This window comes from Dryobates pubescens, chromosome 16 (genome assembly GCF_014839835.1).
Source record: "Dryobates pubescens isolate bDryPub1 chromosome 16, bDryPub1.pri, whole genome shotgun sequence".
Lineage (NCBI taxonomy): Eukaryota > Metazoa > Chordata > Aves > Piciformes > Picidae > Dryobates > Dryobates pubescens.
Genome location: NC_071627.1, coordinates 16,094,557 through 16,109,398, shown reverse-complemented (window position 1 = coordinate 16,109,398; position 14,842 = coordinate 16,094,557). Strand labels below are relative to the sequence as shown.

Genomic DNA, 14,842 nt, shown 5'->3' with positions numbered 1-14,842 from the left:
GAAAGGGATGGGGTTGTCTCCTGGCCAACAGCACATTCACGCTATTGCTGCTGCAGTCAGACACAGATTGCCAAGGCAAGTGGTCAAAATGGAGTGAAGGAAAGTTTAAAAATTAAAAACAAAACAAAAACACCACAAAACAAAACAAAAATGCTTTCAAATGAGGGGACTGGAACAGAAAAGAGAAATAGAGGAAGGTCATTTAGCACAGTCAGAAACAAGGGGCAGGAATAAAAAGGAAAGGTCCGAGCTTTTGTACAGGGAACAAGGGAGCTGGCCTGTCCCCCACTCATGCTGCTGACTGCCACAATTAACCTCTGGAGCTCGCTCTTTCAAAGCCCTCTTGTTAGTAACCAGGTAAGCAGCTTTCAATAAAAACCTCTGGCACTGGCATGCCCCCTTCCCTGGCTGCAGGGAGCATGGCGGGTAAACTACCTCTTCTCACAGTGACATAGGTGTGGGATGGGCTTGGCACCCCTGCACCAGTGGCTGCTGGGCTGGGCAGGCTGCGTGAACCTTGTAAGCCAGGTTAGTGACTGCAGTTAGCTCACAGCTATCAGCTCAGCTGCGCACTGTGCACCGCTCAAGCTGGAGGGGCTCCCCAGCTCCCAGGAGTGAGATGGAGGGAAGCCCCATTCCTGTTGGTGCTCATCCTCTTCCTCACAGTAGCTTCTCCGTGCTGGGTGTCACTGCTCCTGCTCTCTCTGGGACCTGGAGCCACACTGTCCCATTTCACTTCAGAAAAGGGTAAAAGCTCTCTCCTCAAAGCAACATGTAGCCCACTAAAGAAACTAGGAGCCTCTGCCCATAGTAGGGAGAAATGGAGCTGGACCACCACAGCCTGTGAAAGCACATCACAGAATCATAGAATTATTCTGGTTGGAAGGGGCCTTAAAGACCAGGTTGTTCAAAGCCCCATCCAACCTGACCTTGAACACTTCCAGAAAGGGGCATCCACAACCTCTTCCAGTGTCCCACAACCTATTCCAGTGTCTCACCACCATCACAGTAAAGACTTTCTCCCTTCTTACAATCCTTTGGATTGAGTTTAAACCCCTTTTCTGTTTAAAACCATTACCCTTTGTTCTATCACGACACTCCCCAATAAAAAGTCCCTCCCCATCTTTCCTGTAGGCCCTCCTTGGAGGTAGTCCTCAGTTACAAAGCACATTTGGCTAAGGTTTGGGGGTTTGCTTTTTTAATGTTTATTCACCATGAGATAAGAAACATTTTTTGCTTGCTCCATCACCACCACAGATAAAGTCATCCCATCCTACTCAGTGCTTGTCAAGCCACACCTGGAATACTGTGTTCAGTTTTGGTCCCTGCTAGACTAAATAAATAAATAAATGGGGACAGGATAGAGAAAATCCAGAGAAGGGCCATGAAGATGATCAGACTGCTGGGAAGCTGCCAGGAAAAGATGAGATAATTAGGTTTATTCACAGTATCACATTATCACCAAGGTTGGAAGAGACCTCAAAGATCATCAAGTCCAACCTGTCACCAGGTTCAAGAGCTTCAAGAGAAGGCTTAGGGGAGACCTTCTCACCATGTTCCAGTACATAAAGGTGGCTACAAATAAGGTGGAGATCCTTTTCAGGAGTCACAGGGAAATGACAGGGGTTAATGGATACAAGTTATTCCTGGGGAGATTTCAATTGGACACAGGAGAAAAAAGAAGTATCTCAGTGTGAGAATAATCAGCCTTTGGACTAATCATAGGATTGTTTTAGTTGGAAGAGACATTTTAGATCAAGTCCAACCATTAATCCAGCACTGCCAGGTCACCACTAAACACCTTTGAAATGCCTTTCAGTTGTCTATAAAGGGGACCTGTAGGAAAGATGAGGACGAGCTTTTCAGTAGAGCCTGTTGTGGCAGGGCAAGGGGTGGTGGCTTAAAGAGGAGAGATTTAGACTACATAGAGGGAAGAACTCTTTTAACGTGAGGGCGGTGTAACAGTGGCACAGGTTGGTAGAAGCCCCATCCCTGGGGCTGGACGAGGCTCTGAGGATCCTGCTCCAGTGGCAACGTCCCTGCTGACTGCAGGGGCTTTGGGCTAGGTGCTCTGCACAGGTCACTTCCACCACAAAGCATTCTATGACCCTGTGAGCATCCTCCGCCCCGAGCTGCGCGGCCAGGGCAGCAGACCACCCCGGGCTCCCAGCCCGTCGGCTCGACCCGCCGCAGCCGCGCCGCAGCCGCCGAGGCGCTTCCCGCGCCGCCCGCCGGGACTCGTAGTCCCCGCAGAGGCTTCTGGGAGCTGTAGTTGGCGGGCTGCGCCGGCGCGCCGCTCCCCTCCGCCAGTCCGTCCGGCCCTCGGTCTGTCTGCGGGGCGATGGCCGTCCGCTCCCTGCGGCGCTTCGGGACCGGCCTTTCCCTCGGCGGCGCGGCGCGGCGCGGCAGGTACGTGAGGGCGAGCGAGGGGCTCCGTCGCCCTGCGAGCCGTTAACGGTCGCCAGCGGCGGCGGCGCTGACCCCTCCCCTGCTGTGGCGGGCTCGCTGCGAGACGTGGCAGCGCCCCGGGCCCGGGCCCGTCGCGGCGTTTCGTAGCCAGCGGCGCCGGTCCAGGGCCCGGGGCGCCCAGCGAGGTGAGGTGAGGCAGGGCCGCCCGCCACGGAGGGACACGTTGCCGGCCCTGAGTTCTTCAGAAGGCCTGGAACAAAAAGCAGGCTCTGAGTACGCGAGCTCTTGGACGGAAAAGTGACGTGTTTGGGGGAAGACCTCGTTTCAGTTTGTAGGGAAAAGTGTTTCTGTGGCCAGCTGTCAGGTAGCTTCCAGCGGTTAGGTGGATCCAGGGGTGATTCCTGCGCCTTGCCCGTCTGAACCCGTCTATGATTCCATGAACCATTCACGTGTCTAGTGTGCCCCTCGGGTTTCGGTGGCGATGCAGCACCGGTGCTCGGCATGTCTTGGATGGGCGAGGGAAGAGAGCCTGTTTCAGTAATGACCAGTCGTGTTTCTGGACATACAGGGCTTATGAAAGGGACACCTATAGCAGATCCTTTTTGGTTGTTTCAGTTAAATGTGGGCAGGTGAAGAGGGGGGGAAAAAAAAGAAGTCCAAAATGCGTGTGAGTTTATCCTAGAGGGTTTTCTCTGAAAAGGGAAAAAAAACCCCAAACCACCAAAAGGTTGTTAAATTCAATAAACGAATTCTGCAGCACATGACAGAAACATCTGTGTTTGTAACCAAGGGAAATGAACAAAAGAAAGAAGGGAAGTAACAATGCAGGTTATCTAATTCTAGAGGATTTTTACTGGGGAAAATGGACTACTTAAAGACAATCAAATCATTCTGCATCATGTAATAGAAGTAGTTATGTTTGGGAGTAAACATAAAGATGCGTGTCTGAAGGCTTTCCTCTGTCATATTCTCTTATACATGTAAAGACACCCTTTTGACTCTCTCAAGACATATGCCAGGTTTGAAATAGGTGCCTTTGGCGGGAGCTGAACAGGCTTCCTTCTCAGAGGATGACCAAAACCTGCTGGTGGTGTGAAGCTCCTCTTTTGTACTCCAGTTCTCCATGGCCCTGTCCGTGTTGCAGCCAGCAGGAGCAGCTCCACACAGCAAAGCGGTGGGGCCCAGGCATCCACGCTGCACGCCTCTTGGAGACCTTTAATCCTGGGTTCTCTCTAGTCTGGGAGTCTGCTGCTTGGGTACAGCCATCCTGCAGTAAGGGACACTTCTCAAGCATGTTTTCCAGTTTCATCCAAGGGGAATTCACATGATATTGATCTGTGGTATCTGTCCTTGAGGAAGCAGAGCAAAGTAACTGGGGGTAGTGAAGGGATTTCCTTCAGAGCTAAACCACTAATGCAGATGTTTCTGTTCTTCTGGGTACTTGGCTGCTTTGTCATGCTGATTTGGGAGGAGGAGGAAGTGTCGAAGGAGAGGTTAGGTAGGACCCTTTTGTTTAGAGAGAACATGAGGAGTTGGTTTGCGATGTTCTGCTATGGAGCTTGTGCTCCAGAGAGAGGCGATGCCATTGTTCTGACCACAGAGAGCTCTTCTCATCGTTTAAATTCTAATCTTTAAGGACAAACTGTCTTAAACCATACGTCTGCAATCAGCTTCTCAGCTGCATCTATCTGTTTGGCTTTCTGTGACAGCAGTTTGTAAATCACCATCTTGCTTGTATAATCCCTTCACACGCCCTGGGACTTCCACGTGTCTGTCACTTCAGGATGTGTCAACTTCCACCAGTGGGACTTCTGCCTATTTTTAGGGCAGCTGTCATCACGACTGTGTTTAAAAGATGGAACACAGTGCAGTGGACAGACAGTAAATAGCACTTGCCCTGTTTAGTGGAGTATTTCGTTCGTCCTGGAGGAAGAAGTAAATTGAGCGGCGTTTTCAATTCTGAGTAACAGTCCTTGAGAACTCCCCTTGGAGTCAGGCTGTGATTCTGTTTCTTGCCTATAACTTTTAAGGCAGGCTAGTCTGAACAGCACGTGATACCCGCTGCATTGCCCTGTGTGTGGGAGTGTTCTGTGACAAGCTGGAGAAAGGAGTCCATGCAGGCAGCTCTCTGCTTCACGTAGACTCTCCGCGTAGCTGAGGCACCGGTTCATTCATCCCCCTGTCCTCCTACACACCGAAACACACCCAGCAGTGTAGCAGAGGGAAATTACTCACCTTTGCTTCTCGAAGATAACTCATTTGTATAGCTTCCTTAAGTAGCAGGAGTGTAACCCATGGGGGGTGCCTGGCAAGGCTGCTTTCTCAGCTGCATTTCAGTTTCTTTGGTTCATCTGGGGCATGGCTCATTTCTACCCCTGCGTGTCTTTAAATGATATGGGAGACAATAAAGAACAAAGCTTGCAGTTAGTGCTTTCCATGGGCACACCTTTTATTTACAAAGAAAGCTTTACAGTCGTTTAAAGCCTCACCGATTGATTTTGAAGGGTTGGTGAAGAGGGTCCTTCTCTGCCCTCACCTCTGGTTCAGTCTACTTCCTATAACTGTGACAAAGTGCTGCGTTAACCAGTCAAAAAAAAAAAACCCAAATGAGGCAAGCATCTTAAAAATCATGCAAGGTGGGGTCATCTGGCTCAGTGAGATCTCTGCAGCAGGGGCTGAAATGTGGGGGTTTCTTCTGTGTTCTCATTCCTGGAGCCCAGAACCACAGTGGCTGGGCAGCATTTTGAAAAGAGCCTTTTGCCTCATTCTTCAGAGACCCCATTCCAGAGAAAATACACATAGGAGGAGCACTTTCAGACTGACCTGTGGTATGTAGTGTGGAAAAGGAGTGGCTTGACATACAGGTCATGTTTTAAGTACCCACCAAACAAAAAAATGGCATATGCAAATGTCTTCAGGTGGAAAAAGGAAGTTGCTCATTAGTGCTGTGGGACTTTTAGCAGCCATGTGTTAAAGATGAAATGCAGGAACATCTGGGCTGCTAAGCAGGGAGTGGTAGAAGATGCTTGGTGGTCTGTGGGCAGATAGAAATCTCTTAACCTGTGCTTTGATCATAGAGCTGAGCCAGGTTTAGTCGTGGCTGCCACACAGATGGGGACACTTCTTCCCTTCCCCATATTCACCCTTCTATATCTCACCAGACTTCACATATCCATCTTCTCTTTTGTGCTGCCACTTGCACTCATCTGATCTGTCAGCAAACCTATTCAGGGACACAATACAGGAAGATTTTTTTCATGTTCTGGGGTTAGTTTTCAGCTGGTTTCAACTCCTTGCACCTTCCTTCTGCACAGCCTCAGTAACCCCCGTACTGGAATAAAGGAGGCAAGCCTGTTCTTTCCAGTTGCTGCTGTAAGCTCAGGATCACAGGATGGTAAGGGTTGGAAGGGCCCTCCAGAGATCATCGAGTCCAACTCATCTCAGCTGAACAATCATGACTGATTTGATAGACCCAGAAACAAAAGCTGTGCACTTCTGACATGTTCGACCCAACCAGCAGAGCCTTGCTGAAAAGTAAGAAAGCTTAATGCTGCAGGCATGGTAATGTGAGCTCAGCTGTATCGATCCTGGGGCCCAAATTACCATCTCTGGGCAGTGTTGAATTGCGCTGTACAGACACAGAGCTTTGAGTGGGTGCCAGGGCAGTGGTTTCTGTGCTGCGTTTCGCTTGGCAGGTGTGCACTCAGAACATGCAAACCCCCTCTATTAAAGGGGATGATGAAAGCCCTGCTCAGAGGAAGAGTCCTGGTGTTCCTAAAAGGGAGACACCCTTCCTTGTTAAGCATACACTAAAATGTTTCCTGAAGAGAACTGGTTTGGATGGAAACTGAACTTTAGCCTGCAGACTCTGTTCCTGGTGTGAGGCATGAGAGGGAAGTGGGGCTGAGGTGTTGGCCTCATACTGTCAAGAATAGGTCCTGTCCTGGTCATTCTGTAAAAGCAAGTGAAAGAGAGGGAGTGAAAAACTTTGGTTCTGCTCTTGGTGTGACAGCATTGTGGTGGCAGGTGAAGGTCTCCATGGAAAAGAACAGAACTGAGTGAAAAATATTTCCCTTTGTTTTTCAAAGTGGCCAGCATGCTGCTTTGGATAATTTTCTAACCAGAATCTTTGCAACCAGACTTCTACCATCTAGTTGTTGGGAAACCTGTGGGATTGTCACAGTACAGAGTACACTTCTGAGCACCTAGGTGGTGTTTATACAACCCAATCCAATTATCTGACTCCTCGTTTGTTTCATCATTTCCTCTGCAAGTTGTGGAGTCAGCCTTCTGGGTGACCTCCACCTGCTCTACCAACACAAACCACTGACAAGTGTCATTTTTAGTTGAAAAGCTTACTTGGGATGAAAAAGTCATTGGAGATGAAGGGTAGGCTTCAAAATGTGAGGCCTGGGCTCATTTTGGTTGCTTTTGCTTGCAGGACTCTTTCACTGCCAGTAGAGATAAAAACAGTTGAAGCAGTTAGAACAGTTGGAGAATTTTAGGGACAAGCTCCAGTGGGAACATTTAGTCCTTTTTCCAGACAGCTAATGGAGCTTTCAAGGCCCTGGCAGAAAGCCCCAGAATATTTGAGATACACAAAATTTGGTCATGCCTTTGAGAGCTCTCTTTGGTCTCTTAATTAGTCTTCAGGAAATGTGGGTACAGCATTTGCTGTAAGAAGAATGAACTGGTGAAAGGTTCATCAATAGGATGAAAGCCCAATGCACCAAATACTGTATCTCATTTCACCCAGGAGAACAAACAGGTCAGAGCATCCAGGAATTGAATCCTCCATTAGCCAGCAGTTTGAGATGTGTGTCTATCTTTGCCTCTGCAGAAACCCACAGCAGTTCCACTGGTGGCTTCCCCTTCTGCAGTCACTGTGATACCCTAGGGAGCTGTTCAGGCTCTACCTGTCTTATGGGTTTGCAGATCTTACTGAATTTGCTCAGAACTTGTTTTGTTTCTTTCATAATTGCAAAACCAGCTTTATGCTACTTCCATCCTTTTCAAGACTGCCTTGCAAAAAGTGTTTCTGAAGTTTGACATTCAGTGTGGATCATCTGTACTGGGAGGCCAGCAAAAATGCAACCCACAACTTGTTTTCTAGTGAAAACTTGACTTTTCAAGATACAAAGAAGTGGTTCACAGCCTCTGTCAAGTCTTGTGAGTCTAAAGTAAAAAGATTTTCAACACATCTACGTGTCTGTGTGCTAGTTGTCCCTAGTTTCTGAAGAGAGTTAACATTTTCTCTAGAATCCTGTGTACCATTTTTATAAAAGCCTGCTTTTAATAATGACTCTAAACCAGAATTCTTGCTGACCCTGCTGTTACTTAACACTCCTTCTTTGTTGCTAGTTTTTATTTCAGGGCATCCTCCTGTGTTTTCAGCACTGCAGCTCAGCAGAGAAGTACAGGAGACGAGTGTGGCCCAGAAGATCCACGTGATGAGCCCAAGCATCCCCTTTCTGACTGTGCCTTAGAGCACAAAGCCATCAAATTGGAAGAACAAGTCCGGGATCTAACTGTGAGTGTGCTGCCATTGGCATCACTATATCTTTTGTCCAGTCCCTTTGACTTGGTCTGCCTTTCAGCCCCAGCTTCTCCTTAAACCATATGACATACAACACCACTGTGCCCTGGCAGCCTTTAGAGCAGCTGTGCTCTAACTGTGAGAGGGTGCGTTGTGAAAGCACAGTCTGCCTTCCTCAGAAACACCATCTGTCAGTAGTACCTAGAAGCAGATCCCTGACAGTATGATCATGGCAGGCAAAGCTTTGTTGGAGATGGTCTGGTCAATTCTTCCACAGCCCTGTACACAGGGAATGACAATAGTTTTGTCTGAGAAGGAACATCCTCTTCACTGACAGTGGTGTGTGGAAGTGGTACGGACCATGTTACATCATTGAGGAACAGATGTGACTAAGGAGAGGATTAAATCCCTCAGCAGTGGGCAGTTCTGGACGTGAGAGCACTGCACCCAGTGCTACAGCAGCCGGCCACAGATCTGTTGCTGGCTTGCATCTCAATGGCCACAGTGAGCCAGGCAAAAAGCAGCGGCCTGACAGTGCAGTGTTCTATGGAGCTGCACCCTGACTGCTTCTTGCCTGCACTGGGGTCTCCTGAGCGACTTGCAGTTGTACTGATTAATTGGTAGGAGAGGAACTTGGGTTTGCCTGTAATGAAAGCACAAGAGCCCAGCACAAGCTTCTGACATGAAGGATGTTTTTAAAGGGATCACCAGCTGCTGGGAAACTTGGTTTGCCTCCTTGCTTGACAGTCTCCCCTTGCTACTGTGGTTGCAGGAGCGATACCGGAAGGCCTTGGCAGATTCTGAGAACGTCCGGAGGAGAACGCAGAAGTTTGTGGAAGATGCCAAGCTCTTTGGTAAGCAGAGTGAGGGCAAGCTGTGCTCACAGCCATGGCCTGCCTGTCTGAACATAAAATGCTGATCAGCAGCTTTCCTATACCCTGCATCCAGCCCTCATTCACTGTACAGTCTGGCATGATATTTGGCCTGGACTCCTGGTGTCTGGGTTTATTTGCTATTTTTTGTGTATGTCCAGCTGTATCCCATCAGGTTTACCTCAGTGACTGTTTTGTGGTTTGTTTGGGGGATTTTTTTTTTCCAATCTTTGAGTTTTTTAGTAATAAAATATGCCCAGTGCAGTTGAGTGCAGTTCTACTGACTTGGTTGGAAATGGTGTGCTGAAAATTGGCTCTGGCAGGGTGCATTTCATGCTCTTAGCTGTGTCATCAGGCCGTGATCTCCTTTACTATATTAACAACCTCTTCTCTTCTGCTCCAGCTTTTGGAAGGTAGAATCTACCTGGAACAAAGATTGTCAATTCTTATATCAGTTGTTCTTTAAAACTTCTATAAGAAATATTTTAGCATCAGTGAAGCAGGCTAGGTTTGTAGCTTTGGCAACAGAGGCAGGTCAGGGGGGAAGAAACTGCTGTTCAGTCATCACACTCCCTCAGTACCATCTCTGAGAAATATTCTCCACAGTGCATGAATCTCAGAAGGTGTTTTCTTAGTTAATTCTAGCAGCTGTGCAGTTAGAGCTGCTGTATTTTTCTTACATTCTACCTGTTGTGCTATGAAATGGCTGTTGAGTGCTGGGATAACAGAAGGCAGCTGTCTGCTCTCACTAAATCTATCCCAGCTTTAAAAGGTGCCTTCAAACTGCTGCGACTTTGTGCCTGTCATTGGTAGCGTAGCTCTGTGTGTTCTGTAAACTGCCCTTCATTTACTTCTTGCTTCTTTGTGCCCACAGGGATCCAGAGTTTCTGCAGGGACCTTGTGGAGGTAGCTGATATCTTGGAGAAGACCGCCGAGAGCGCCGCGGAAGACGCAGAACCCAGCAATCCAAATCCAACCCTGAAGAAAATCTACGAAGGCCTCTCTCTCATAGAGGCCAAACTGCACAGCGTGTTCGCCAAGCACGGCCTCCAGAAGATGAACCCTGTTGGCGGCAAATACGACCCCTACGACCACGAAATAGTCTGCCACGTACCGGCCGAGGGGCTGCAGCCAGGCACCATCGCCCTGGTGACTCAGGATGGTTATAAACTCCACGGTCGCACTATCCGGCACGCGCTGGTCGGCGTGGCGGTGGAGTCACAGGAGTGACCCGGGCTTAGCCGTGGGCATCTGGGACCTTGCTGAGCTGAGGACCCCTCAGCGCTCAGTCACAGCTGCAGCTGCATGTCTTTACTTATTTATTGAGCGGGGTTTGTATTGTGTGTTGGCTTTACACTGTGTGCAGTCGTTTTGCCCCGAGTCCCAAGGTACTTGTGTATTTAATAACCCTCTTTGAGGTGTGTGGAGTAGCACCAGGAGCCTGCTGGTAGTCCGAAACGTGGCGCTGTAGCCCCTTTTCCGCTGCTCATTTCCCCGTTAATGGTTTATGGGGAAGAGGGGACATAGGGGAAAGAAAGGGAAATCTCCAAGAGCTAGGGAGTCTTGTCTCCTGCTTCCATTTCTGAGACAGTCTCCTGCAGTGGCCTTCGGGAAAGTATCTTCTCCAACTCAGTTTCCATATGTGTAGTAAAGGAGTAGAATAATACTGACCTACCTCACAGGAATGTGGTGAGGCTTTTTCTTTGCAAAGCACAGAGAGAGGAAAAGCCCAAAGAGCTGACTGTTATTATCAGGCTGGTTTTGGTGTCTTCCCTTGTCCCCAGACTCCTAAGGTGGGGCTGAATATGATCACTTGAAATGACATTCAGAGGCAGCTTTTTCTTGTGTCACTTCAGGAAAACAATCCTGAATTGATGACATCTCTGTTGTACTACAGTTGAGTAAGGATGACATTTTAAAGACAATTCAGTTGTTAGGCCAAGGCTAACATGTTCATGTTTGTTCTTCAGGTAAAATTTCAGCTTTCCTCATTCCTTGGTGGAGTCAGAAAATGGCTCTCAAATCTTCTTTTCTTTTTCCCCAGCCAAAAAGTATATTTTTGAGGAGAGTAATTTCTCTGCCCTGATGGGTATTTGTGCAGCTTTCAAGCATGATAAACTATACACTCTTTGTTGCAGCTGCTGGCAAAATGGAGATGTGCCCTTCAGCAAGAAATCTGGACTGTTCTGTTTTCTCAGCTCTCCAATAATGATACTCAAATAACACTCAGATAACTTACAGTTCACATTCAGATTCTACTTTTGCGCAGTCGTAGTAAGTATTAAACCTTTTGGGTTTTGACACAAGGAGAAAAATCTCTTCTACTAAAAGTCTCAAGTGCCCTTGAACCAATTTTAGCAGCAGTGTCAAGAAAGCAAGAGAAGCAGAAGGCTGAGGAGGTGAAAGCTGACTTCAAGCCACCCTCTTCGTTGGAGGCATGTTGTTGTCACAGCATGGCAGATGTCTTTCCCAGTGGCCCTTTTGCCTGGGAGTCCATTTATCTCAGCTGAAAGGATGCAGTCCCTGAGTAAGATCAGAATTTAACTCTTGGCAGAGCAGCAAGCAGTCTAATGACAGAAGAGTTGTGTAAACCATCCTGTGGTCTGCACCACACAAAGCCAAGGCAGGAATGGTGGTTTTCAGGTTGTTTCTTACAGATTCGTTAATTTCTGCCTTTCTACTTTCTGAAACTGGATCCACAGCCTGACAGTTACTTCAGATCCACTTGCAAAAACTTTTTACTTGTGATGGATGTCATCAGTGGTTTGGAGGAAAGCTTGTTCTCCTCCCATTCCTTTGCAGGCTTCAGTTGCATAATCCTTTTGTGGTGGACTTCAAGATTACCGCAGCCTTCGATTAGCAGCTATGGAGAGTTTCACCTGGGGAGACTCTGTGCAGCTAGTTGGCTATCATTACAGGAACTTAAGGAAGATGCACATTTCTAATATGCTCTGTGCAAGCTGCTTTAGTGACAGCTCTGTGTGGGCAATTCAGTAGCAGATACTTTCTGAAGTGCGGTTTTCTGCCTGTCTGTTGTTAGGTTTTGAGGCAGGTACGTGAGATTTCAACGCTGAAACCCTGCTTCACAGCAGCATTTGATCACTTTGGACAGATCTCTTGTTCAGTGCTCTCATTTTAGCATGTTGAGAATGCATAGAGAGATATAAGAGTTCATGTTCATTATTTTGCTGGTCTGTGTGCCGACTGGGCCACCAGGTTGTGCTGTTACTCAAGACAAAGAATGGATAAAAGAACAGTAAAATATGTAACACGGCAGTGCAAGTCTTGCTGTTCTGCCTCAGGACTGTCTGCAGCCTGCTCTGAGGAACCTATGAAAGGAGTGTGTGGGTTCTCTTCTGCCTCTTCAGCCCCTGCTAGGTCAGCTGAGTCTTTTTTGCAATATGAGGGTAAAGCTGGTTATGGAAAATGACTTTGAATGTGAAACTTCATTTATAGGGAACAAAACAAAAGGCATTTTACATGACGGGTAGCTCCCTGGCATAGAAGGGCTGCAGCTTACCTGTTCTGGATTTAGAAGTAGTGTGTGATAGGTAGTGATGAAATCCAAATCCTTTGTAAGCTGACCCACAGAGTCACTTGACTGTGAAAGTATACTGCAGCTACTTGGTCCACCTTTGGACTGTTTGTCAAGCCTGCCTGTCTCCTCAGCTAATACTGACACATTTTTGCCTTAAAGGAATACCCTGAAATGCACTCCAGGGCCTTCTGTCTGTACTTTGAGCTTACTGATTCCACTTGTGTCTCTGGAATCCGCTTTCACTGAGACGTTGCTGTGTGGCTAGAGCAGGAATCTGAGGGATCCAGTTCCCCTGCAGTCTTTCTTACCCTCCCACAGGCCCTGTTTTATTTTGGGCAAGCTATTTTTCCAGTTCATGCCCCATTGTTTGTTTGTTTGTTTGTTTGTTTGTTTAATCTGTGAACTTCTAGAGGATCTTACCAGGCTTTTATGATGTTTACTCTAAGACCTTCCCTCTACTTAGAGACTCTATTACAGAAGTTACCAAAGAGATGAATACTGTAGCTGTTGTTTTAGTTTCTGCTTCCTTTGAATGGTAAAGTGAAAACGAAATAACCAAACTTGGATCCTGTCACAGAAGGCAAATTTCTGTGGCAGAATCCGATTCCCTTGCCTTTCAAGCACACTTAATGATGGCTTTTGTTGTGGATGAGGTTATGTAAGGGTGGATTGAATTTCTCCTCTGTAGGTTCTTGCTCCCTTGTCTGCCCAGTGTGAAGTTTGCACGCTCAGCATGGCGGGGCAGGGTCCCTGGTGGTGCAGTTCCACTGCACTCAGCAGAGTTACAGCAGAGAGGAGAGCGACCCAAGAGCTTTTTCTCTCCAGTCCCTTTATTCAGTGACTGTTTAATGAAACACTAATATATATATACAAAAAAAACATTTATTAAATGTTATATATAACATTTAATAGAAGTTCCAAAAGTTCAAAGCACAGACACCTCCATCTGCAAGGTTAACAAATGTTATATATAACATTTAATGAAAGTTAGCAGGGACATGGTTGCAGAGGAGAGGAAGTGTCACATACCTCTTAGTCACTTCCAGTCCATTTTTCTCAGCCATAAACTGAAAAGCTTGAGCTGAAATTGTGGACAACTAGCTAAGACAAGCATGTGAAGGTGATACGTGGACCTGCATTTCTGCTCTTGGGTAGTGGGCAGCCCTGCTGAACGTGGGCTTGTGTTGTTCTGTAACCTTGCCATGCTCCATCAGTGGGATGTATCTGAGTTGAGCTTCTGGACAAGCCTCCAGTGGCACTCTCAGGAGTCTGGCAGCAGTGGGAGCAGTGCAGAATGTGAATGTTGCATTGTGAACCTTCAGTGCTTCAGCAGCAGAGCTTCTGTTGAGAAACAGCTGTGATAAATCAATGGCTGTTAGCAGTCCTTTCCTTAAAAAAGAAGGCAAAAGTATTTAAGTTTTATATTGTGAATATTGTAGTGTTTCTTTATTTTTGAACTTGAGCTGTTTTGATATTCCTTGCAAAGTCAAATGAACAAAGTGTGGCTTAATCTCCAAAAATCCATTTTAGGTGGGGGGAAACCTCTATCTGTTGTACGGTTTTGTGTTTCTCCCCTCTTTGTTTACCCAAAGGCTCTGGCTGTGTGAAAGACAAAAGACTGAAGTGTGAGAGTGTTGCAAGGATCTGACAAGACCATTTGAGTTAATGCTGGAAAGGACTGATTAAGTGTCCAGATACTGCCCTTTTGCAAAGAAGAAGAATAAAAAAACTGCAGTTGCTTCTTTCTCCTTTTTTTCTCCCTGCCCCAACCACCACTGGCCAGTGGGCCTGATCTGATTGCCTGCAGCTCATGGCAGTACTTTGTAGAACATTTTATTAACAACACTTAAAGTGGACTCTCAGAGGGTAGTGGAACACTGGAACAGGTGGAACAGGAGGTGGTTAGGGTCCCATCCCTGGAGATATTCAAGGTGATGCTCAACAGGGCTTTGAACAACCTGTTCTAGTTGAGGATGCCCCTGCTTACTGCAGAGGGGGTTGGACTAGCTGACCTTTGGAGGTCCACCCCAGACTATTCTGTGATTCTGTGATTGAATGAAATGCACACACACAAGAGTGTGTCATCTTTCCTCACACAGAGCAGTTGCCAGAGGTTACTACCCCATTGTGTTGTCCTCTAGTACTTCCATCCCTCTTGCTGTGTCTGTTCCTAAGTATGCCCACTCATGGACCATGGTGTGGAGAAATGCTGCCTGCCAGCCTTTGGTGCTGTGGTTCATGCTGTATAACTCTGCTAACAGTTGAATCCTCGACAGCTGGTTTTGCTTTTCCCATTCCATTCTCTCTCAGCTTCCCTTTGCTGCATTTTTGCCCCTCTGTACATGGTGTGTTGCAGCGGGCACGTACTGTATGGCAGCTCAGTTAAGGCTGGCTTAGCACACACTGTGTGTTAATGCTGTGGTATCTGCAGGCAGGTTATGATTGCAGGGATTTGTTGGAGAAAAGAACAGGCTTTCTGTGTAGGGG

At 47.3% G+C, this 14,842-nt stretch overlaps 1 protein-coding gene across 1 annotated transcript; it reads left to right on the top strand.

Moving 5' to 3' along the window:
• The first annotated feature begins 2,204 nt into the window (after positions 1–2,204).
• On the top strand, positions 2,205–12,301 carry GRPEL2 (GrpE like 2, mitochondrial). Its single transcript, XM_054168483.1, has 4 exons — positions 2,205–2,409; positions 7,771–7,939; positions 8,718–8,799; positions 9,692–12,301. The coding sequence occupies exons 1-4, from the start codon at positions 2,342–2,344 to the stop codon at positions 10,045–10,047; spliced, it is 675 nt and encodes a 224-aa protein (XP_054024458.1). The 5' UTR covers positions 2,205–2,341; the 3' UTR covers positions 10,048–12,301.
• The last annotated feature ends 2,541 nt before the right edge of the window (positions 12,302–14,842 follow it).

Excerpts from the sequence above, each read along its gene's own strand:
- GRPEL2 (XM_054168483.1), top strand. The coding sequence starts at position 2,342 with ATGGCCGTCCGCTCCCTGCGGCGCTTCGGGACCGGCCTTTCCCTCGGC. Across the intron at positions 2,410-7,770 it reads GGCGCGGCGCGGCGCGGCAG|TTTTTATTTCAGGGCATCCT; the intron begins GTACGTGAGGGC and ends CTTTGTTGCTAG. Across the intron at positions 7,940-8,717 it reads AACAAGTCCGGGATCTAACT|GAGCGATACCGGAAGGCCTT; the intron begins GTGAGTGTGCTG and ends CTGTGGTTGCAG.